The sequence below is a fragment of the Carcharodon carcharias genome, chromosome 11 (assembly GCF_017639515.1).
Source record: "Carcharodon carcharias isolate sCarCar2 chromosome 11, sCarCar2.pri, whole genome shotgun sequence".
Lineage (NCBI taxonomy): Eukaryota > Metazoa > Chordata > Chondrichthyes > Lamniformes > Lamnidae > Carcharodon > Carcharodon carcharias.
In genome coordinates this window covers 67319388-67344655 of record NC_054477.1, presented here as the reverse complement: position 1 = coordinate 67344655, position 25268 = coordinate 67319388, and the positions used below count along the sequence as shown (strand labels likewise).

Here is a 25268-nt window from a genome sequence, read left to right as displayed (position 1 = left end):
ACCATCCTGGCTTGGAAATATATCGCCTTTCCATCACTGTTGATAGGTCAAGATCCTGGAACTCCTTCCCTAACAGCACTGTGGACGTACCTACACCACATGGACTGCAGCGGTTCAAGAAGGCAGCTCACCACTGCCTTCTCAAGGGCAATTAGGGATGGGCAATAAGTGGTGGCCTAGCCAGCAAAGCCCCCATCCCTTGAATCCCTTTGAAAAAAAACTACAGAAAGGAGCATTCCCCTTTTATAATGATCACACGTCACACTACCTATGGAATTAGTCCTTACAGCAAACAGCCCACAGACGCTCCCAAAGGATTTCAGTATTCCAATTTCACTGAGTTATTTTGAGTAACCGTCTCCAGGTGCTTTCCTCAGTTTTTGGAGAATTTCTTATATCCACTACTAGCATTAAAGCCTGTTCCGATGATTCTTCCCCTTGGCCATGCCACGATAAATCTCTTACAATCCTTAGATGGCTGCAGGATGCATCTCTTCAACTAGAGACCGTCTCTCTCCTGTATTTGGTTGTGGTAGCTTGCAAAGCCAAGCAGCCTTTTCTCTCTGCTGACCAGACAATATTGCAATATTCATTGATGTGTAGGGAAGCTTGTAACCTGATCTCAAAAATGGCTTCCTCTACCCTTTTACCCATGGCAGTGTGAAACACATTAACTGTGAGCCCAGGTTAAATGCCAATTAGCTATCCTTGATCCCAAGCGCCTTTCATTCCTGGAAGTAAATGGGCAACTGTTTATCGCCCAATACCAACGTCACTTTTCTGGGACTTTGGGGGACTCATAGCATACTCACGGTAAACTCAGTGACTACTGTTATTGTCCCCCAGCATAAATACCTTGCACCTTCTCAGTAAAACCATCTAAGCCTTCCTTTGAACTCTATGACAATCAAACCACCCAGACTTACTGTCAGCAGACTTTAGAACAGGCCACATAACCCCTTCGTTTACCCTAAAGTTAAAGTTACAGTCCCAAGATATAATAATAATCTTATAAATCTTATAATTGTAACAAAACCCAGGTATGGTTACTAATCTAATGGATCCTCATTCTAAGCCCACGTTATTTGAATGGTGGAAATTATAGTTATCTCAAATGATAGACCAATTTTCCTGTTGACTTAGGCAGCAGCTATCTCTGGGAAATCTGTTCTAATACATTCAACAAAATCAAAGTGTTTTCAACAAAAATGATGAAATATCCTGACGTTTTCCGGGTATGAAAGCTGTTGACAATCTCATCTACTTGGTCATCAAATGAGAATATGTTTTCCTTGCTTAAACTTGTATAACTGCTTAATTTTTCTAGATAAAGAAGGCTTTGGAACTTTTTGAACAACTGCGCCAGAGGATGGGAGTAGTTATTGTGGGTCCAAGTGGTGCAGGAAAATCGACACTATGGCGAATGTTACGGACAGCTCTCGGTAAAATAAACAAGACAGTGAAGCAGTACACAATGAATCCCAAAGCCATGCCACGCCAGCAGCTCCTGGGTCACATTGACATGGATACCCGAGAATGGTCTGATGGTGTGTTAACAAATAGTGCTCGTCAGGTTGTTCGAGAGCCACAGGGTAAGAAGTCATGATGCAACTAATATAAAACTATTAATTGGCTGAGGGAAGAAGCAATGCATACAAATTTAAAATAAAGCCAAAATAAACTATTAAGCCCACATATAAAATACAGACAAACAGTTAAAGTTGAAATTTTATTATTTAATGATACTCTACAATATAAGTTAAAATGAGAGTGCAAATGTTTTTGGTTTATGATATCTAGATAAAATTTTAATGTTGTAAAAACTGTAGTTCGTGACTATTGCATTGTATGACATTTTTGGGAGGTTTGGAGTGTGTGGAAATAACCTGTCCCTTGAGTTCAGTTTGCAGGAAATCTGATTTCAATGAAAAAGATCCTTTCAAAATAAATATTTTTATTGAGACTTAAGTGTTTAAGTAGTTGTTTCACTTTGTGTTAAAGGCGTAATGTAAATAAAAGTTGTTGTTTTGATTAACGGTCTCTTACTATGTTGAATCCCGATTTTAATAACAAAGTAGCTTGTTATAAACTCAAAAAAATCTTTATTACCTGTAGTGTAAACATCTATACACATTAATAACTACCACCCTCACCCCACCAGCTATTCCATTTAGAATGTGTGCAAATCAAGAAGGCTTCAGGTTTGATCCATGAACTGTGCTAGGTCGAACACAGCTGTACAGTAATAGGATCATACAGTGGTCTTGGAGTATCTGGGCTGTGGAAAGATAGCTGAGATACTTGCTCCTGATTGTGCTCTCAACAGCTTCTCCTGGGAGTGTGGATCACAGGTCAGGGTAACATTGAACTCTGCAGTGAAATTTCCTACAGTTCAGTAGCTAGCTGACATTCCATGTCCAGAGTTAGACAAGAAAAATGTTCTCTTGTGCGATTTGCTTAATGGCTATTGCCCATGAATCCATACTTTGCCTTCAGAAGAGGAGAAAGAAAACATGTAAACAACAGAAGCAACTTGTATTTATATAACCCAGTAAAAGTATAATTAAATTGACACTGAGCCATAAAGAGATATCAGGACAAGTGAACAAATGTTTGGTAAAAGAGAGAGGTTTAAGAAGCAATTTAAAGGAAGATGGGAAAACAAGAGAGGTTTAGGGAGGGAATTCCAAAGTTTAGGGCCTATGCAACCAAGGGCAGCATGGTTGGAATGTTAGAGCAACGTAAGTTGGGATGCGACCCAATCAGCCCCTCAGTCTTACTAGCTCTTCATTACAAGCTCTTGAAAACCTAACCCATTATTGAAGGTTATATTTATTCTGTGCTCTGCTTTAGAAGTTCACTCCTGGATTATCTGTGATGGGGACATTGATCCTGAGTGGATTGAGTCCTTAAACTCAGTACTAGATGATAATCGGCTGCTCACCATGCCAAGCGGAGAAAGGATCCAGTTTGGACCAAATGTTAACTTTCTATTTGAAACTCATGATCTTAGCTGTGCATCTCCTGCTACAATATCCAGAATGGGAATGATCTTCCTTAGGTGAGTTTGCTTATAATTCAGATTGTTCTGTTATGTTGAATATAAGCTATTGCAAATGCTTTCACTTGTGTTCAGATAAAATTACCAGCAATATTTCTTTAATATCTTGTGCACTAAAGTCACTGCAGTTGATATCCATACAACAAGCAATTTGAAGGAAAAAAAAAGTTTGTGTTTATATAACATCTTTTATAACTTTGGGATATTCCAAAGCTCATAAGAGCTAATGAAGTACTTTTGAAGTCTTGTCACTGTTGTAATATAGAAAATGCTGCAGCCACAATACAAGATACCACTAACAGCAATAAGAAAATCTGTGTTAGTGATGTTGGCTGAGAGATAAATATTGGCCAGGACACCAGGGAGGATTCCCCTAGCTCTTTTTCCAATAGTGCCATAGGATCTTGCACACCCACCTGAGAAGGCAGACAGGGGATTTTGTAGATCATGACTGCTGCTGTCCCTGTATGCATAAAATCTGGCATAATTAGGGGCAGACGTCGGCATAGTGGTAATGTCACTGGCCTAGCAATAATCCAGAGGCCCAGGCTAATGCTCTGGGGACATGGGTTCAAATCCCCCACAGCAACAGGTGGAATTTAAATTCAATTATTACATCTGGAATTAAAAGCTAATCTCGGTTATAGTGACCACAAAACCATTGTTGATTGATGTAAAAACCCATCTGGTACTCTAATGCCCTTTAGGGAAGGAAATCTGCTGCCCTTACCTGGCCTGGCCTACAAGTGACTCCAGATTCGCAGCAATGTGGTTGACTCTTAACTGCCCTCTGAAATGGCCTAGCAAGCCACTCAATTGTATCAAACTGCTATGAAGTCTAAAAAATGAATGAAACCGGATGGACTGCCTGGCACTGGAAACGGCAATGGCGCAACCAGCCCTATCAACCATGTGAAGTCCTCTTTACTTATGTCTATGTGCCAGAATTGGGAGAGCGATCCGACAGCTTGGTCAAGCAAAAGCCTGACATAGTCATACTCACAGATTCATTCCCTATAGATAATGCCGCAGACACCAACATCACCATCCCTGGGTATGCCCTGTTCCACCGATAGGACAGGCCCATCAGAGGTGGAGCATCAATGATATATAGTTGGGAGGGAGTTGCCCTGGGAGTCTTCAATATTGTCTCTGGCCCTCATGAAGTCTCACGGTGGACAACTCAGAAATCGCAATTCCCGGCCCTGAACACAGCACTTCCCATTTTCGTGGAAGTGGGAGTAATTCATGGAGGCAGCTGGCTATTTAAATCATCAGCTGCATCCACTCAGTCAGATTTTGGGAGCCCAGAAGTGAAAATTCTGAAGTGTGCAGATTAAACCTAGTAAGAGCAGGTCTGAATGCGTTTCTTTGGATAACCAGGTAAGGTATCCCTTTGGATCTGGTCATGGGACACATCATGGTCATAGGGGGAGGTCAGGTGACCTTTGGGGGGGTGCGGGGGGGGCCAAGTGATCTTTGGAATTATTAAAATTAGACATGAATGTGTGTAAAAAGTGCATAAACTCATGAACTGTCAAGCTCATTGGAACTGTCAACAGCGTCTCAGTATGTGCCCTGGGGGAGGGGGGTGGTGTGTGGAAGTTGACCTGATCTGTCCCAGAAAGCAACCGTGCTGGGCTGTGCATGAATAAGTAAATGAGAGGTGATTTAAATGTGTGATAGGCAATAGTTTTAGCAGTGTTGGGTCACTTAGGAATCACCTACCACCTTGGTGTAGCAGCTCCAATGCCAGATAGCTCACTAAATCAGTGTTCAATATAGTGACGAAAAGTAAGCTAATAAATTAGTCTTCTGATTTGAAGCTTGTTCATAAAAATGCCCATTTTTTGTTGTTTTGATACTGGCAAGATACATTTTAATTGCCTTACCTTTCCAATATTTTCCGACTGGCCCTGTGAGTGAGAAAAAAATTGAACTGTGGCCCCTCAGGTGAAAAGGTTGGACATCCCTGTTCAAGGTGGTAGAGGTCGCAGGTTTGGAAGGTGCTGTCAAAGGACGCTTGGTGAGTTGCTGCAGTGCATCTTGTATACAGTACACACCGCTGCCACCCTGCGGTGGAGGGAGTGAATATTTAGGTTGGTGGTTTGGGTGCGTTGTCCTGGATAGTATCAAGCTTTTGGAGTGCTGTTGGAGATATACTAACCCAGGCTTGTGGAGAGTATTCTGACACACTCCTAACTTGTGCCTTGTAAATGGTGGACAGCTTTTGGGGAGTCAGGGGGTGAGTTACTCACTGCAGAATTCCTAGCCTCTGACCAGCGCTTGTAGACAAGACTATGACCATGTTATCTCTGAGTTCCAGATTTGCTAATGAGAATGAAAGAATGTCATTTGCTTTCAGCATTTTCTGAGCACTGAACTGGTAATTAAAGATATCTAAATGACAAATAATTAATTTGTCTAACCATGCTTTGGGCATGATTAAAAAGTTTGGAAAGGCAGTGTTCTGGGAGTTCCGACACAGCCCCATCAGCTCAGTAAGACGCAATCTTGGGGTTGTGGTTTCAAGCCTCACATTGAACGATAAGATTTTTTTCTTAAAGAATAATTTATTCAAAATATGTTTTTATTGATTTTTACCAACTCACTAAATGATTATAAATTGAAAGTCCGGCGCAGATTTTGGATTCCTCTGCCTGCACCAGCTTCAGGATTCTGGATTCGTTCCAAATTTGTTTGTTATTTATTTTTAAATAGCTTTCTTACTTTACTGTTTACCTTTAAATGTAATTCCATTTCACTCTTATTTCCCACAATGTTGCCTTATTTACTTTTTATTCTATCTTTAAAGAATTAGGGAACCAATTCCCTAATCCCACCAGGCAGGACGTTGCTGTCTTTGATGTCATTGACTATATCTACACATGCTCGCCCTGTTGAAGCGACATCAATACATGCAGCCTTAACTAATTAAGCTGCCTTTCATTTATTACCATTTTCTGTCTTTCACCCCCAGAATGCTCTAAGCGTGGACTTCTACTTGTTAGCATGATAATTTTGAATAAAGTTAAGGACATTAGAATGCATTGCATTTAAATATGTGGTTTTAACAGCTTACTCAGAAACATAGGTTTACAGCACAGAAGGAGGGCTTTCGGCCCATCAAGTATGTCTTGGCTGTAAAAGAACTATCCAGTATAATTCCAACTTTCATTTCTTGGCCTGTAGCCCAGTAGATTATAATACCTCAAGTGCATATCATAGTGCTCTTTAAATGTGATGAGGGTTTCTACCTCTACCAATGTTTCAGACAGTGAGTTCCAGACCCTTACCACCCTCTAAGTGAAAAATAATTATTCACAACTCCCCCCTAATTCCTCCACTGGCTACTTTAAATCTATACCTCCTGGTTAATGGCCTCTCTACTATAGGAATTAGGTCCTTCCTATCCACTTTAGCTAGGCCCTTCATAATTATATGCATCATAATTAAACCTCCCCTTAGCCTCTACTGTTACAAAGAAAATAAACCCACCCTACTTCCAATCTTCCCTCACAGCTCAAGTTCTTCACTCCTGGCTTGTAAATCTCTTTTGTATTCTTCGGTATGATCATATTCTTTCCTGTAATGCTGTGACCAGAACTGTATGCAATACTCCAGCTGAATTATAACTAGTGTATTAGACAATTCAAATATAACCCCTCTGCTCTTGTACTCTAGACCTCACCTAATAAAGGAAAGTATCCTGTATGCCTTCTTGACTGCCTTAGCTTCCCCTCCTGCTACCTTCAAAGATCTGTAGGCATATAATCCAAGGTCCATATGTTCCCCTACACTTTTCAGAATCTACCATTTATTGTATTCCCTTACCTTGATTGTCCTCCCCAAATGCATTATCTCCCACTTCTCTGGATTGAATTGCATTTCACACATTTCTATCCACCTGACCAGTCTGTTGATGTCTTCCTGTCACATGGCCAATTTTTCTATCCTTTGCAAACTTCTTAATCGTGCCCCCTACATTTAAGTTTAAATCATTCATAAATATTACAAACAGCAAAGGACCCAGTACTGAGCCCTGTGGAACCCCAGTGGAGCAGTCTCCCAGCCATTAAAATACCTGTCAATCATAACTCTTTGCTTCCTGCCATTGAACCAATTTTGGCTCAACTTGCTACTCTTCCCTGGATTCCATCAGCTTTTTTTATTCACTTACAGGATTTGGGTGTCGCTGGCTAGGCCAGCATTTATTGCCTATCCCTAATTGCTCTTGAGAAGATGTGGTGAGCTGCTGCCTTGAACGCTGTGTCCATGTATTATAGGAACACCCACAGTGCTGTTAGGAAGGGAGTTGCAGGATTTTGACCCAGCGACAGTGAGGGAATGGCGATGTACATCCAAGCCAGGATGGTGTGTGACTTGGTGGGGAACTTGCAGGTGGTGGTGTTCTCATGCATCTGCTACCCTTGTCCTAGGTGGTGGAGGTTGCAGGTTAGGACGGTGCTGTTGAAAGGAAATGAAGCAGTCACACTGCGAGATATAAAAATAAATAACATTATTTGCTAGATTTCACCAAAATTTAAATGTTAACACTGTGGGAAAAGTAAAAGAATAATAAAATAAGTTGATTTTTGTTTTAAAAAAATCACAAAACCTGAACTTGTTTCTGATTTCTTTGCATTATAGTGATGAAGATACAGATGTAAGTTCTTTGGTGAAATCTTGGCTACGAAACCAGGTAGATGAATGCCGGAGCAATCTTGAAAGCTGGATAGGAGACTACTTTGAAAAGTGTTTGAATTGGGTTTTGAAGCAGGTGAGTGGCCTTTATAAACTCTTATTCAAGACAGGTTAAAGCAGATATGTATTTTTAGTTAATTATTTTATGAAGTGTAACTCATACTTCTTTTACACCAGTGCATTCCTACACTTGAATGCAATTAGAGTGAATTGTTAAGCAGATACTGTAAAGCTTACCCATCGTGTGAGGACATTTTGGATTCTAAATATTTTAGAATTAGCCTTGCCCGTCAAATGGATTGGCAAGAGCTAGTGGCAGTACAATTTTAGATGAGCTGAAGCTTACGGAGGGCCCAGGATGGGAGGTCGTTCAGGAGAGCAATTGGAATAGTTGTCTGGAAGTGAGAACGTTATTGTGATGGAATCCGTAGTTTCAAAGCTTGTGTTTTTTGAGACAGATGGTAATTGAATAGGGAAACTGAAAAGGGAAACTGAGGAAGGAAACTTTAAACTGAAAGTGAGATTGGAAACCAAGACTTCTGGCGAGACTGAAATTGGTTGAAACCATATAGGTATCATTAGAGCTCAGATAATGATCCCAGTGGTGCAGTATAGGCTGAAGAAGACAGAGGCTAGATCTAGAAGCTGCGAATAGGCAAATATATAGTTGCTGCAGCTGTTTCTGTTGCTTGAAAAATTCAAATGGTGTAGATCCACCAATGTAATGCTATAAAAGGATTTGAGGAAGTTCTGCAGATGTGTGCCATTTTTGGTTCAGACTGTGCCTGTGGAACTCAGGTTGGTTGTGTGCTGCTATTAAATATTAGAAGAGTAGGAGCTGAAATCCTTTGTGAGGAAGACAGAGTTTTGAAGAATTTTGTGACTGAGATTAATGACATGCTGAGCGGACTGCTGATGCAATTCATCAGGTCTCTCTTAGTTGTATTTGCCATTTAATGTGTAATTTATAGTTTATAATCAACCACAATTTGCCTGTCAATACATGCCTAACTTATGTTGATTCTGGGTTTTAGAGTATAAGATAATTACCCAAGATAGTATTCAGTGTTTGCTTTGTTTGACTCTTGTACAGTAAAAAATCTTTTGTTTTAAACCATGGGATCTTTTGGCTTCATTTTTTCAGTAAATAACTGGGATTTTGGATTTCTTCTTTCCTTAAAAAATATTACTGGTCTTGACCGAGATCATAACGGTATGGATGAGAGTTTGAACATCAGACAGGCAGAAAAGTTGATATCATTATCACCTGGGATTCATTGTCATTTTAATGGGAAATTTACATCCCTTTAAATGGTTATTCCACTTATTTGAGAATTATGCAGGACAAGGTTTGTTCATTCTTTGTTCATTGTTGATTATTATAAATATCAACTGCCTTTCCTGGATACAGGTACAGTAGTTGCTGTTGAGTTGCCCATGAGTATCAAACCTAAGTGCATTTTAGGCTTTGACTTGGTATGTACCTACAGTTGCAAATGCAAAAATTTATGAACAAAATGTATAATCTGTTTTAATCAAAATCTGTACTTTTCAGTGTTCAATGCATTAGTTGGCAATTTAGTTCAAAAGTAAGGAATTTTGTGAATTTCATTGAACTCTTCTAAGTTGTCTGACATTTTTAAATAATATTTTCCTATCTTATACTTGGACGGGGAAAACTATCAGGTTACAGTTGCAGAACAGGTGCTGGGCAGCTTATTGAGTCATGCATTCTCATGTCCTGGTGCAGCTTTATGCAGCTTTAGTCTGAGCACACTAATAAGCAGAACTAACTTTGTGCCTTTAGCTGGTTTTGCAGGTAGAAGGAAAGACCCTTGAAAATTGTAAAATTGCTCAGCTGTTGGGTCTTGAAAGATGTCACCTTTATTTTCAGAGCTGTACTGATTGCTACAGAACAACATATCAAAAGTTAATGACATTGGTGATGTAAATGTGTCTACAGTCTAGTCTGCCTTAGTATTGCTAATTCTTATAGGAACATTGGGTTGTATAGGACTGGAAAAGATCATTATGGTAGTCCTGATTGTTCCTAGAGTTCAAAAGCAGAATGCATTGTTCATTATTTACATATGCATTACATGAACTTGCATTTATCAATATAAAAACTAATCACTTGTAAAATGCAAGCTCTTTCAATATTGTTATGAACAGTAACTACTTTCTAACTATTGTCACCCATAGTTTAGCTTTATTTATGCATTTTGAAAGCTGAATTATTATGCCCAGTGTTATGTTCGAAGTTATAAAGGTAAGAAAGAGTTTTTGGCTTAGAGCTAAACTTGAAATAACATCCCTGTTCTCTAGCAGTAACTGTTTATTTGTAACAGGTTTCTGCTCTCTTGCTTGCTGTTTCCAATTTTTAGCATGTCTTAACCTAATATAAGAACACAAGAAAGAACCAATAATTGCTGCACAATTTAAAAAAAACTTGGTGTTATGACCAAGTGTTATGAAGCAGTTGATAAAGCAGAGTTATTTAAAATTCTCAGAGGGAAACTTTAAACAACTGTCACAACCTATAATTTTAAGTGTTATGTTTGAGATGCGACTCTAAATTCAGGAATCAGACCACCAGTTCGCGAGGCTTTACATTAAACTAATTGAAACGTTTTGTTAATTTACACAGGTTAAAATATCTACACATGGCTACAAATTACTACTATCATAACTTTTACAAATTCCCAAACTAATCTCCATTAAGGCAACAGCAACTCATAGACTTAACCAAACACCAGGCAAAGCATTTTCACCTTTACAAATTCAAAATGAGGTTCTTTTCACTGCAGAGCCAGTTGGAGGCTTGCAGCTGCCTTTTGATCTTTAATTGCCTCTGCTCTGCACACCCGAAAACTGCTGAAGTTATACCTTCCACCACTGATTGAATTCAAATTCTCATTGTCTCACCTTTTAACAATGAAACCCCTTTCAATGTACCAATTATATTAATAATATAAACATATTGCTTGGTATCTGCTAGATAGTTGTCAAGTTTTCACCCGACTTCTTGAATGCTCTATTCAAAAAATGCAAATACGCCTTGCCTTTCAGTTTACATCTCAAACTAGTACAAATCAAAGCACCCAGACTAGCTGACTTTAATTAAGACACTCCTGCAGACTAAACTTTTATTTTAAAAGAAAAATATTTTCCAAAATATATTAACAGCTTCAAGACATTAGTCAAACACCAACCAAAATGTGCATACTTTTCCTCATGTCTACTATTCTACATTATCTAGTATGGTTATAAAATAGCACCAAGGTCAAAGGAACATGGAAAATTTTTGGTACATTCTGTAGCCTTTTTTGACAAAATATTCAAGTATTATTTGTTATCAGTGAAGCTGATCAAATATATAATTAGCCTGAATCAGTAAATTCAACACTAGGCTAATAATTAGAGTAAAATTAGAATTTAAACTATGAGAATTATTGATTTTTCAAAATAAAAGCATGATTCTTGTCTTTTCAGAATGACTTTGTGGTGGAAACTAGTCTTGTTGGAACTGTTTTGAATGGCTTGTCTCATCTTCATGGTTGTATGGATCGTGGGCAGTTCGTTGTTAGTCTAATTAGAGGTCTTGGTGGTAATCTTAACATGAAATCACGACAAGAATTTTCTAAGGAGGTATGTAACGTCACTATCTTTTAAATTATGTTGTACAGAAGTTTAGAGAATTGAACTACGTAATACCAAAGCTTCACAAAAGTAACCTTCAGCAAAATGTAATCTGTTTCTATGCTTTCACAATTTGTGAAGTAAATCTTGGGAATACCATGAGTAGAGTATATTAATCAGCTCAGTGCTTCCCAGTACCACCTTTACTGATATCCAACAGTCTCCTTTGTAATCTACTGGTTTCTGTCACATTCACAAAATTAGCATCAGTAAGCAAACATTATGGTGAAATGAATATAGCCACATGGATAAAGTAATAGTTGGAGCAAAATTTACAAGGTTTGGAGTAAGAGGAAGACAACAAATATATGAGTGTTTAGGTTGAGGTGGTCTTATTTATTTTGTACATTAATCATATAGATGGATAGAACAACATCAAAATTTGATACCAACTTGGGGAATCTAGCAAAGTGTGACTGAAGGTTTTGAAAGACTGCAGGTAGCTACAGGCTAGTAGGAAAGGCAGATAGGTGGCAGACACCATTTAATGTAGGAAAACGTGAAATACATTATGGAATTAGGAATAGTGAAATTAAATACACCTTAAATGTAAGATTTTAATGGAACAAAAGAATAAGGGACTTTGGTCTGCATGTATATGGGTAATTAAAAATGGCAAAGGAAGTAGATCAGGGAGAAGTGGAAAAGGTGAAATTTTCCACTTGTAGGTGGTTCAGAACAAGGGGGAATAAATATAAGAAAGCCATTAGTAGTTCAGATAAAGAATTTGGAAGAATTTCTTCACATACAGAATGTGGAACTCATCAGTGATTGAAGCAAATATTATTGGCACAATTAAGAGGAAGCTTGAGGCACATATGAGAATGAAAGGAATAGAGGGTTGGGTGGAAGGTGGCAAGAGGTAATTAGAATAGGCACATGTGAAGTATGTTGTTATATTCAAGAAAGTCACTTGGTGAAGGATCGTACTAAAGCCAATCTTTACTCAGTCTAGCATTTATTTACAGAGTGAAACATTACAAGCATACACCTCCTAACTCAACTACACCCCAGTTTCTGTGAGTGTCTCTTTATGTCTGCTTGTGAAACTCCAATTAATGTCCCCCAGGTGCATATAATTAAATGCAATTGATATACAGTTAACAGGTTCCTTTCTTTCTCTTTAAATAAAATTAGAGTTAATATGCACAACAAAAAATTCAAGACAAATTAAAAAGGTTCCATATTCTGTCTGTACAAAGCATTACATTGTGAGACACCCCTCTAGGGTTGCTAGCAATTTCTTCATAGAAGCATTTATTTTTGTAAAATAATCAGACAGTTGATGACTTGCATCTATTTAATTCCAGAGAATTCCTTTCACTCGAGCATTTGTTTCAAACCAGCAAGATCAATCTTTAACCTTTTCTCACTCTCACTTTTTGTATAGTGTACGTTATTCAAAAATGAACAATTATCTACCTAACATTCAATACAGAACCTCATTCAAATTGTTTGACAAATAGAATCCCATATCCACTGTCTCCACAAGAACCGATGTTTCAACAGCTGAAGTACTTCTAACAACCTTTGTTATTTTCTTCGCTATTTCCAATATTTTATTGTGGAAATTTGTACTCATCCAGTACTGGATGTTGGTCAAGCAGGCTAACAATTTAGAGATAGTGGGCACACCGAGAGAAATTGTGATGAGGTAGAGATATGTGTTATTAGTGTGCATGTGGAAACTGACATTGTGTTTTTGGGAATATTGTCACCAAGGGGTAGCATGTGGATGAGAAATGGAAGGGGCCAAGAATCGATCTGTGGGGGACATTAAAGACAATAGTATGGGTGAGAAGAGAAGCCATTGCGGGTGTTTCTTGCCTACAATCAGGTAGATAAGAGTGGAACCAGCCGAGCACAGCCCTATCCAGCTGGACGACAGTGGAGTGGCGTTGGCAGAAGATGACGTGATCAACTGTGCCACAGGCTGCGAACAGTTCGAAAAGATAAGGAGGGATTGTTTACCTTTGTTACCGCCATGTCAGATATCGTTTGCGATTTTGATAAGAGTTGTTTTGGTACTGTGACAAGGCAGAAACCTGATTAGAGAAATTCAGATATAGCTTTTTGAGAAAGATGGCACAAACTTGTGTGACGACAACATTTGCAAGGACTTTGAAGAGGAAAGGGAGGTTGGAGATGGGGTGGCAGTTTGCAAGTGGTCAAGGGCAGGGCACAAGTTGCTGTGCAGATCTTGGTGACTCTAAATTTCTATCACAGCGGATCCTTCCAGTCAGGAGCAGAGTGACATTAGCAACATTCCACGGTTCATCATCCATCGCTGCATACAACAGATGTTGTACTCCGGAAAGCCAGTTGGTTAAGGATAGAACTGGGGCCAATCTTTATGTACTTTTTATAAACATTTATTTTCAGAGTTGCACATTACAAACATATATTCCTAACACAACAGCAATAGTTTGAGAAGATTTTTTCTATTTCATATCTTCAGTTATGTTGTTGCCCTTTTGACAAAGAAATTATGAAGTGGCAAGAAAAAGAAGCATATTCAAAGTTAAGCACCCTCACTTGAGAAAGATGGGCACAAACTTGTGTGACGACAACATTTTCAAGGACTTTGAAGAGGAAAGGGAGGTTGGAGATGGGGTGGCAGTTTGCAAGTGGTCAAGGGCAGGGCACAAGTTGCTGTGCAGATCTTGGTGAGTCTAAATTTCTATCACAGCGGATCCTTCCAGTCAGGAGCAGAGTGACATTAGCAACATTCCATTGTTAATATAATCCATCAATGCTATAATATTCATATCTCAAACAAAAGCTGACGTGTTGAAAATATGTTTGTTTGTTAAACAAATGTTCTCTAATGCTTTCAAAAATATCAATTTAATTTTAACTCAGGTTTTAAACTGGGCAAGAGAATCACCGCCAGATCCACGGCAGACTCTGGACACATATTATGACCAACAGAGTGGACGACTCATGACATATCAGATGGAGAAACCAGAGAATCTGACTGCTGATGATTTCAGTAACCCTCAGAAACTTCCTGTCATCCGAACTCCTGACATGCAAAGAGGGCTAGATTATTTTAAACCATGGTTAAGTTCTAACAGCAAACAACCATTTATACTAGTAGGACCCGAAGGATGTGGAAAAGGGTAAGATTTTGCTTTGCGAAGTCACACATCTTAACTGTATGATAATTTTTTGATGGTTTGCTGCATGGTGAACTCTTCTGTGAATAGATTTAAGCGTATTGGTAATGAGTAGAGGGAACTCTCCTCAGCATTGTTCCTGATGGTACTGATATTTGATGCAAAAAGTGGAAGTATCTGCCAGCCTTACCTTGAAGACTGCATAAATTCACAAACATATCAACAGGTGTATGGTTTGATTCATATTAGACTTGGGTTAGCAGATATCAACTTAGTGCTACATTTAGCCTCAATATTCCTGTGCTACAGTGGAGTCAAAATCAGCTTGAGTTTCACTTTTGGGGCAGGGTTTTGGTGGACAAGTGGAGATGGGAACTGAGAGAGGTGACACCGGCCAACTTCCCAATGCCTTTTCGACGGCCAACGATTTTTGAGATGAGGGGGGAAGGTGGGACCTGGCAAACTGGCCGATTCTGAACAGTGACAAATTAAGCCTGTTTTGTTAATTTGTTAAGGGCAAGTCTGCAATTTTTGTGGGAATGTATGGGATCCACGCTGAATCTAGAATAGGACAAGTAGGAGAAGGTGGCAGCGCAGCAGAGAGCCAGTCGTGGCTGCGCCTTTCAATGCGATAGTCTTGTTAGATGTCCGAGAATCACTGCTGCAGGAGACTGCACGATTTTAGGTAGATGGTAAGATCTGTGCTGTTGTTGAGGAAGACTTCAGATCTCTCAGCACTGCTCACCATGCCCTGCCAGTAGACAAGAAAATCAATTTAGCCTTGAACTACTTTGTCTCTGGCGTATTCCAAGAACCAGCTTTGTGGCATCTCTCAAACATCAGCACATCACTGCATTTTGTAGGCCACCGATGCCCTATTTGTGAAAGCAGGGCTGCGCATAGAAGTTCATACTTAACATAAGGGCTCTCACAAGCAGGAAAGGCAGTGGGATTCCCCTCCATAACTGGACTCCTGCAGATGCAGGGCATTATCAATTGTACCCCTGTGACTAGAAAAGCACTGAATAATTGGTTAGTAAGATTCATTAACAGAAATGGTTTCCACTCCTTCAACGTTCAACATGTCTGCGACCACAATAAGCACTTTATGCATGCATGTGTTCCCTATTTTGGCTGCTGCCACAATGCCTACATCCTCCAGCAGTCTAGGATGCTGCTGCTGCTCTTCATGCCACCACCAAAACTCCATGTATGGCTTCAAGAGGACAATGGGATACCCCTTGAAGATTTAGCCACTCACCCCTTTTATGGATTCAGATGGAGGCATAGAGGGCTACAACCGAGCCATCTGCTCATGTGGACCACTATTGTGCAGACCATCAACCTTCTGGAGATGCAGTTCCAGTGCCTCAAACACTTGGATGGCAGCCTGCAGTACACTACTGCAGGGGTCTCTGCATTGTGGTGGTCTGCTACATTCTCCATAGTCTGGCCCTCCACAGGTGTGTGAATCTTGAAGGGGGTGAAGCACTATATCGACACAGTTCATCAGAGGAGGGGGTGTTAGAAGATGAAGATGCATAGCAGAAGGGTGCCCATGATGTGCAGAGAAGTGTCTGCAGCTATCTCAGCAGTTAGTGCACTCATTAGGATGGCATGAGTGCCAGTGCACATTTGTTCCAGCCATATTTTACCTGATCACTACTTATCTAGTAGGACTTCACGCTTTGCCACTCACTTTGCTCCGATTGTGAAAACACATCCATTAAACACACAACTTTGAATAGGATTATTTTTACCTGCAATGTATGGTACACATCTCTATAGCAGTCTCAGTGCTCCCATTCAAAGCTCATTGCTTCCCTTTCATAACTTCCCTTTTTTCCAGTTTTCCATTAAAGAATGGAAGCTCACATGCCTAGGATTATGGCTCAACATCTCCACTGTAAATAAAAATTAAAAATTTACACAACCTAAAATGAAAGCAACCCAAGTGCACCGCTCAGTGCAAAGAACGACGAGGTGATCTTTGCTCTCAGCCACTTCTATGTTGTGCTCACCTTGGCACCTCAAATAAAAGTGCAGGTAGCTGGTTGCTTTCATTTGCTTGCAGTTGAAATGCTGATGGTGGTTGTCCTCATCGTGGAGGTGCCAGTGGGGAATATTCTGAGGCTGCTGCACCAGTGCCAATGCACGGGCAGCCTGTAGCCCAGGGTCTTACTGTATAGATGGTCCCTGAGTCAGAGGGGCCAAGGAGGCTGCTGATAGTGCCCTGTGAGGGGTGGTGCCCTCATCCTCATCGGTGACTGCCTCAATTCTTTAATGTTCTGGATCACTAGAAAGTGCCATCAACTTGCATCCATTCCATGCAACTATATTCCTTCAGGGCCACTGACTGATCAATGCTACAAAACATTGCATACATCCTGTGCAACTCAGTGCTGCCGCATATGACTCTTCACGAGGCTGGACACTTTCTCAATACAGAAGCCCATGTGTTCAAAACCCTTAGTCTTGGTGGTGCACATGAGCTGAATGGATTCCATTCGCAGTCCATGAGTCTGCACTGCCTCACACTGGGTACACATTTCACACTGCTGGTCAAAATAAAGTTGCCTTCCTTGTGACTTTTAATGATCTACATTTGTGCCCAGCTGTGCATTGCTGTATCTGCCCTCCAGGCTCCATAGGCAACTGCCCACCGCTGCCTCTGCCTTCTCATTTCTTCCTACTCACCTGTGACATGCTCTTCACCCAGTGCCATCTTATTCCATTTGTGCTTGAGGACCTACCAATATGAGTGTATCTGTATTGGTGGATGGCGCATTTGAATGATGTGATGACACTGGGTCTATGACTTCCATCTCATCTGAAGACAGTGGTGGTGTTGCTGTAGCATTGGCATGCTCAACCTCCATAACTGACCTTGTGGGAGACATAAGAAGGATATCATAAGATCTTCTCTGACAGCAAATGCTTCTGCAAAGCTGAGGCTTTCACTGCAGCTGAAATTTTGGCATGCTGTTACATGGGGAGGATGGCACTCCATCCCCATCATCTACAGAATTTGGTATCTTTTCACCCCCAAGTACTGGTATTCCCATTTTGCCATCATCTACTTCCTCTTGCAATGCCACCCTCATAGTGCCAAGGGCTGCCTCCTTTAAGTGAGATGCTGCATTTATCAGCGCTGCCTGCTCCTCAATATCCTAAGGGATTTGAACCTTGCTCAGAGGTCAGTAATCATCCTGCATGCGCATTTCTCCCATGTTCAAGAGTAGCGTGTGCCCTCGGGTTGCTCAGCTGGTCTGTCAGCCGGTGGCTGAAGACCAGGGGGCCTGTGATCTGGGTATCATGTTGCATTCACCTTGCCAGAATAAAGAAGGAAATTGAGCCACTTATTACACTGCATCCAGGTCCTTCTCATGACTCTGCGGCTGCTCACCTGCTCTGTCACCTCTAGCCAGGCCTACTTGGTTTAGCTGGGTGACTTTCTCCAGTGACTCTCTGAAAACAGGACTGCTTGCATTTCTTGCACCAGCTCCAGCATCACCTTAAGGGTAGCATGACTGAACTTTGAGGCTGCCCTGCCATGGGCGCCTGGGCGTTGCCTTTCTTACTTCTTGCTTCTCTCTGTTTTAGTGTTACAAGATGGGTCCCACAATAATAGCTGCTACATTCCTTTTAAATTGGACCTCCACCTTCAGCCTCCTGCCTCCTTTCCAAGGCTGCAACCCTGAATTGGCCGCCAACTCAACCCTGCAGCCAATTAGGGCTGACCTTTGGCAAAATCGCGATTTGTGACTGCTTCCCCTTGTGGGGTCAGAATCTGATGTATGAATGATAAACATGCCTGTCATATACTCTCCATTACAGAGGCATTAGCCAATTTTTAAAAATGGCTGAGAAATTTTAGCATCTCTATTTCAGTTGTTGTGTGTTAAACAGATTCTTAGTTTTGGGGACCTCCAAAATGACTTCCAAAAACCAAGGTCTTTCCCTGCTTCTCAAATACATTTAATCTCTTTCTGTTTAAGAAGCATTCCCTGTGCTATTATTACTTCCAAAATGTCCTATTTGACACTTGTCCATAATGAACTGCTTCTTGCTGATCTATCTTGTTTCATAGTCTTTCACAATCTTCCCACTATTTGCTGCATTTTTAAATCACATTTTATAACAAAGAAGAGAGCTATTCATTCCATTGAATCTGTCTGCAATCCAAACCCATTTCTCCGCACTTTTCTCACACCCTTTAAATGTTTTTTCAAACATCTATCCACTTCTATTTTAAAAGATTTTATGGCATTGATGCTATTGGTAACTTTGATATTGTTTACTCAATTGCTAACTCTATACAAACACGAGCAGCCCCAGTAGAGATCTCACTTTTTAAACAGCGGATTATTTTGCCATCCTCTAGTCCTCTGCCGTGGTTTCATTTCCATAGAATTTTGCAAAACTATAATCAGAATTTGTGATACTTATTTATGCCTTAGATCCCCCCAGGATCCTTAGATGTAACTACTTATCTGCCTTAAGTTGATGTAACTTGTTGGGCAAAATTTTTAGCTTGGCGGGTGGCTGTGTGCCTGACCCGCTTGAGCGTAAAATGATGCACATTGACGTCGGGTGAGCGTCCAGATGTCAGCGTGCACTCACGTGATATTTTGGTTGGCGGGAGCGCTCCGGAGTCAGCAGTGCTGCTGCCGACAATTAAAAGGCCTGTTCAGGCCATTAACAAGGTTATTAACTTAAATTTTTCGCTGCCCGTCCAACCTAACGGTTGGCAGGCAGGCGTAAAGGCCAAACAGCCTTTGCAATTTTTAGGAAACCTCATCCACGGGCGGGATGATGTTTCCTAAAGCAAATAAAAATAAAATTAAAAATTTAATTAATAACATGTCCCTGCTCATTGGACATGTCTAATTATATTTTTCATTTATTTATTTTTTTTGAAAACACTTCACATCCCTGAGGCAGCTCTGTGCCTTAGGGAGATTATGAAAGATGCGCTTGCCCTGCTCGCATTCCAGCTCGCCCCCCCCACCCCCAGCCGCCTGCACAGGCAGCGATGAACACTGTCACTCGCATTTCATATTGGGTGGGCCTTAATTAGCCTGCCAGTGTGAAATCGCCTTCTGGCCTCGATTGTGGGCTTCCTGACTGCCTCTGCCGAGCTTGCCCAAGAAGGGCAAGACTCTGCCCCTAAGTACCATTTCCCTCTGAATAATGCCCTCGACTGATTGTTCTATTCCTACCTCAAATGCTTCTACAATCCACTCCAAGACACAATCTATCTTATTGTGAAAATGTATTTGATATCGCTGCCATTCCTTCATACTTCACTAGGGCCATAAGTGGGCTTCCCCCAATGTTTATTATTGTAGAGATATACTACCGAGAGGCTTCTTTAGTTGAACAACAAATTTTAGTTACCGAGCTGCTGGATTAGCTGCAGGACTCTAACAAGGCTCCAATATACTTTCTAGACGAGAAAAACTCTGCCCCTTATAAGCTTCCCCGTGCTCACTGCTGATTGACTGTTCTGACCACGTGATCCTTACTCAATAAGGCTGGCCTTAAAGCAACAATCACCACATCCCTCTCCTTTTACTTACTTGTTTTACATTCCTTATTTACACAAATAACTTTATACAGGTGAATAGAAAACAATATCAAAAACCTTAGAAATAAATACACCGGCACTTTGTCATGAATTCAGATTATATACTTAGGTCCAGTAATTATAAACCAAGTTGTTGAAGAGTTTTCTGTTCTTGGTAGAGCAGCGTAATTCTATTGCTTGAGGCTCTCCTACAGGATGGACACTAACAGGAGCTGTGATAACGACACTTTTGGCACAGGCATTTTATCACTGTTTGATTCAGTGGAGACATCAGTTATGCCTATAACAGGTTGATCAGGTACTTCGGTGCTTATGAGCTTGGTAACATTCCTTGTTGGCAACACTGATTGTGGAAGCGTCTCCCTGCTCCTCAGGTGATCCATGTGTTTGTGAACGATCCGGCCTTCCACATCTATGTGGTATGAAAGGGGTCTGGTCTCACAGACAATAATTCCTGGGATACAACTTGGACTGCTACTGAAGTTACTTACATCTATGGCTTTGTCTACTAAAAACTTCTGGGCTCTACTATGCAAATCGTGGCTTGTTTTTTAATTACCTTGGTTCTTTTCTACCCTCCCTGGCAAACTTGTAAATATGAGGCTCAGTCTCGTTCTGAGACAATGCTTCATAAGCAGTTCTGCTGGTGGAACTCCTGTTGTTGCATGTGGAGTCGTGCAGTAGTTAAGAAGGAAATATGAATTTTTGGTTTCCAAGGTTCCTCCCAACAATTTTTTTAGTCCTGCCTTGAAAGTTTGGATGACTTTCGGCTAGTCCGTTTGATGCTGGTTGGTAAGGCACAGTTCACATGTGTGTAATGTGGTTTAGATTGGTGAAGTTTTGAAATTCAGCACTTGTAAATATGTCTGATACAATAAATTCAGGCAACCCGTGAGCTGACAAGCATTGGTGTAACCTTTCCATGGTAGCACGCGATGTAGGTGATTTCATCTAAAATCTCCATCCATTTTGGGTGTGTGTTGATTATGAGCAAAAACATTTTGCTTAGGAATGGACGTAATCTGTATGGATCCACACCTGACCAGGCCATTCCCAAGGATATAGTGGGGTTGCACCTGGCAAGTTTGCTGCAGTGGCACTGTTGACAGTGCGACTAACTTCTCGATACCTGCATCCATACCAGGCCACTACATGTAACCCCTAGCGAGCATTTTCATTTTAGGAATGCCAGGGTGAGTGCTGTGTAACTTGGTTTGGCGCAGTTCCCTGCCTGGTACAGGAGTGACTACTCTTGCTCCCCAGAGTATGAAGTCATCCTGACAACTAAATTTGTATTTGCGGGTAAAAAAATGGTTTCATTTCCTCAGAAACTGGCTCATTTAACCACCCTGTAAGTATCTGGTCTCTCATTTTGGAGAGAAGTGGATCTCGATTGGCCCAGTTCCTGATTTACTTCGCGCAGATAGGCGATGTGTTGAAAAAAAATTCAATGCAAGGATGATTTCTTGGGGTACAGGAGTACACGAGATGCTTTCTTGCAAGGCTAGGCGGCTAAGGGCGTCTGGGTTCACTATGAGTATCCCAATTTGGTGCTTGAAAGTGTATTCGTAGGTGGACAGAATTGATGCCCATCATTGAATTCTTGCCTAGGCTATCGGCGGGATAGCCTTGTCTTCAATGAAAAGGCCCAAAAGTAATTTATGATCAGAGACAATAGTGAAGTGGCTGCCATATAAGTATTGGCGGAATTTTTTAACTCAGAAGGCTATTTACAGCCCTTCCTTCTTGATCTGTGAATAAGCTCTTATAGCCACTGACGGGGTTCTTGATACGTAACCACTGGCCTCTCAGCCATCGTCCATTTCATGGGACAATACTGCACCAACAGCATATGGAGAGGCATCGCAGGTCAATATCAATTCTTTAGATGGGTCGAAGTGCACGAACAAAGCTGAGGAGTGCAGCAGTTGTTTGACTTTGTTGAGGGCTGCCTTCTGTGGAGTCTTCCAGGACCAACGATGGTGTTTCTTTTGCAATATATGCAAGGAGGCCAATAAAGTCGATAAGTTGAGTAAAACTCGTCCATATTGGTTTACCATCCCTAAAAAATGATTTGAGTTCGGTGATATTTGTGGGGGAAGGCACTTCCTTTATCGCCTTAACCTTTTCTTCCACAGGATGTAATCCTTGCATGTCTACACAGTGCTCAGATAGGTAACCTTGGTGGCTTGGAAAGTGCATCTCTCTTTTTAGGCGGACTCCAGCTTCCAGAAACCTCTTTAATACCTCCTCTAAATTTGCTAAATGCTCGGCCTCTCGATCCAGTTACGAGGACATTGTCAAGGTATACCACAACTCTGATAATCCCTATAGCAAAATCTCCATTTTCCTTTTAAGCATTGCACGTGCCGAGGACACGCTACAAGGTAGGCCTTTGTGTGTGTTTATTGTAACATACTCCAGGGATGTGTTATCTAACTCGAGTTGCTGATATCCAATTTAGTGTAGGGTTGAACTCCTGCCAGCTTTGCGTACAAAAGTCTTCAATCCTTGGAATTGTATATTTATCCAACTTAGCGGCCCACTTAACTGTTAGCTTATAATTGCCACAAATGCGGACGGGTCTTATCTGGTTTTAGAATGGGGATGATAGGTACTGCCCATTCCAGTAAAATAGACTTTCACTTATAAGCATCAAAATTCCAAATCTTTTTGCGTGATAGTTGTATTCTTGTTCTTTTTGTATAATTTTATAGCGAAGAATGTGTGTATATATATTTAAATCAAGTTAGCTGGATAATACTCCATAGGGAAAATAGAACCTTGAGGGCTCATTGTTAAAGCTTTTGCTGCTTGACCTTGAGGTCTTGAAAATTTCCATCTGAGAGGTGCTATTATCACTTGCAAGGCATTATACTGTTGATAAAACTGTTTTGAGGGACTGATGACCTAATGATTTTCAGATTTGGTTGGCTACTTAACTAACTGCATACAGTGCATGAATAATTTTGAAAAAGACTGCTGAACTTAAAGATATCTTGTAAATTATTTTTATTCAGGTGTTTAAAAAGCTAACAGTGATTTTATTTTAAAAAACTGTATCCATGCAAAATTTCAGTAAAATGTACTACCAGTTTTTCCTTTTCACTAGCAAGAAGAAAATTATATTCTGTTTTTCTCTCCACAGGTGCTGTCACACCTGCTGAGTTTTTCCAGCAGTTTTTGTTTTTGTATCAGATTTCCAGCACCCGCAGTGTTTTGCCTTTATATAAGAAAAGTATATTGATGAATTTACTGCAAATAATTTTCCATTTGGAGACTAAAATGGGATAACAAACTAATTTGCGAGGATGAGTATTAAAAAGGAGAAACAAGGTGCATAAAGAATTGGGAGAGGCAGATGCCACAAGAGCAAAATACATAAGATGATAGGTGACATCAGGCTAGAAAGGGAATACAATTCCTAAGTTAGGTTCACAGTGAGTGTATTTAAACACATGAAGCATGATAAATAGGTGGGAGCTGCAGGTACAAATAGCCACATGAGAATATGATATTGTGATAACAAAGGCCTTGCCCAATAAAGAGCAGAACCAGGTACTAAGTATTCCTGTGTTCAGGAATGATAAGAAAGGAGAGGTGGCAGTATTGTTTAAGGAGAATTTACAGTGCTGGAGGGAGAGGATGTCCTGGAGGGATCAAGGACAGAGTTGAGAAACAACAGAATTAGCATTACACTACTGGGTGCATTCTATAAGTCATTTACTAGTGGACAAAATATAAAGGAGAAAGTTTGCAGGGAAATTACAGGGAGGGTCAAGAACCATAGAGTACATGGGAACCATGATACATGGGACTTTATTTATCCTAATATAGATTGTGATGGCAATAGTGAAAAGGGCGGAGAGGAGGAAGAATTTCCCAAGTATGTTCAGGACAATTTTCTTGATCAGTATGTATTCAGCGCAACAGTTTGATTCTGGGGGATGGGGTGGATGAAGTGTCAGTATAGAAACATTTAGATTAGCTATGGAAAATGACAAAAAGCAATCGAGAATAAAAACAATGACTTGGTGGAGGGCTCTGTACCGGGTAAACTGGAATTAAAGATAGGCAGGCAAAACTGTAATTGAATAATGGGTGATCTTTAAAGAGGGGATGATTTGGCTACTGTCGTGGTACAACCATAGGGCAATCAATACCAGAGCTACTTGGGTGACAAAAGAGATTGAGTAAGATGAAGCAGAAAAAGGGTGTGTATGACAAATGTCTGGTTGATAATACAAGTGAGAAGCAGTCTGAAAATGGAAAGTTCAGAGGACATCTAAAAAAGGAAATAAGAGGAACAAAGAGATTATGAGAAAAGACAGGTAGCTAACATGAAAAGTCTTCTGCAGGCATATAAATAGTAAAAGTGTACTAAGAGGAGGGGTGGGGGTGATTAGGGATCAAAAAGGAGACCTCCACATGGAGACGATGGGCATGGCTGAGGTACTAAATGAGTACTTTGCGCCTGTCTTTACAAAGGAAAAAGATGCTGCCCAAGTCATAGTGAAAGGAGAGATAGTTGAGATGCTGGAAGAGTCAGAAATTGATAAAGAGGAGGCACTGGAAAGGCTGGCTGTGCTTCAAGTTGGTAAGTTACCAGCACTGGAAGGAATGCATCTGAGGATAGTGAGGGAAGTAAGGGTAGAAATTGCAGTTGCATTGATCAGAACCTTCCAATCCTCCTTAGATAAAGGACTGGGACTGGAGAATTGAAAACATTAGATCCATGTTCAGAAAAGGATGTAAGAATAAATTCAGCAACTACAGGCCAGCCAGTTTAACCTCAGTGTTGGGAAAGCTTTTAGAAACAATAATTTGAGAGAAAATTAATGGTAACTTGGACAAACGTGGATTAATTAAGCAAATCCAGCATGGATTTGTTAAGGGCAAATCATGTTTAACTACCTTAATTTTAGTTTTTTGATGAAATAACAGAGGGTTGATGAGGTTAATGTGGTTGATGTGGTGGGCATGGATTTTCAAAAAGGATTCAATAAAGTGCCCCATAATAGACTTGCGAGCAAAATTGAAGCCCATGGGATAAGAGGGAAAGTGGCAGCATGTAGACCAAATAGTCTGAGTGATT

At 40.5% G+C, this 25268-nt stretch overlaps 1 protein-coding gene across 1 annotated transcript in view; it reads left to right on the top strand.

Moving 5' to 3' along the window:
- The window catches only part of LOC121284081 (cytoplasmic dynein 2 heavy chain 1), a 770821-nt gene that overhangs the window by 160265 nt on the left and 585288 nt on the right, over positions 1-25268 (top strand). The window contains exons 39-43 of the mRNA XM_041199129.1: positions 1328-1592; positions 2854-3061; positions 7712-7841; positions 11258-11413; positions 14327-14586. Of these exons, the coding sequence (XP_041055063.1) occupies positions 1328-1592; positions 2854-3061; positions 7712-7841; positions 11258-11413; positions 14327-14586 (1019 nt within the window). The remainder of the gene's footprint in view (positions 1-1327; positions 1593-2853; positions 3062-7711; positions 7842-11257; positions 11414-14326; positions 14587-25268) is intronic.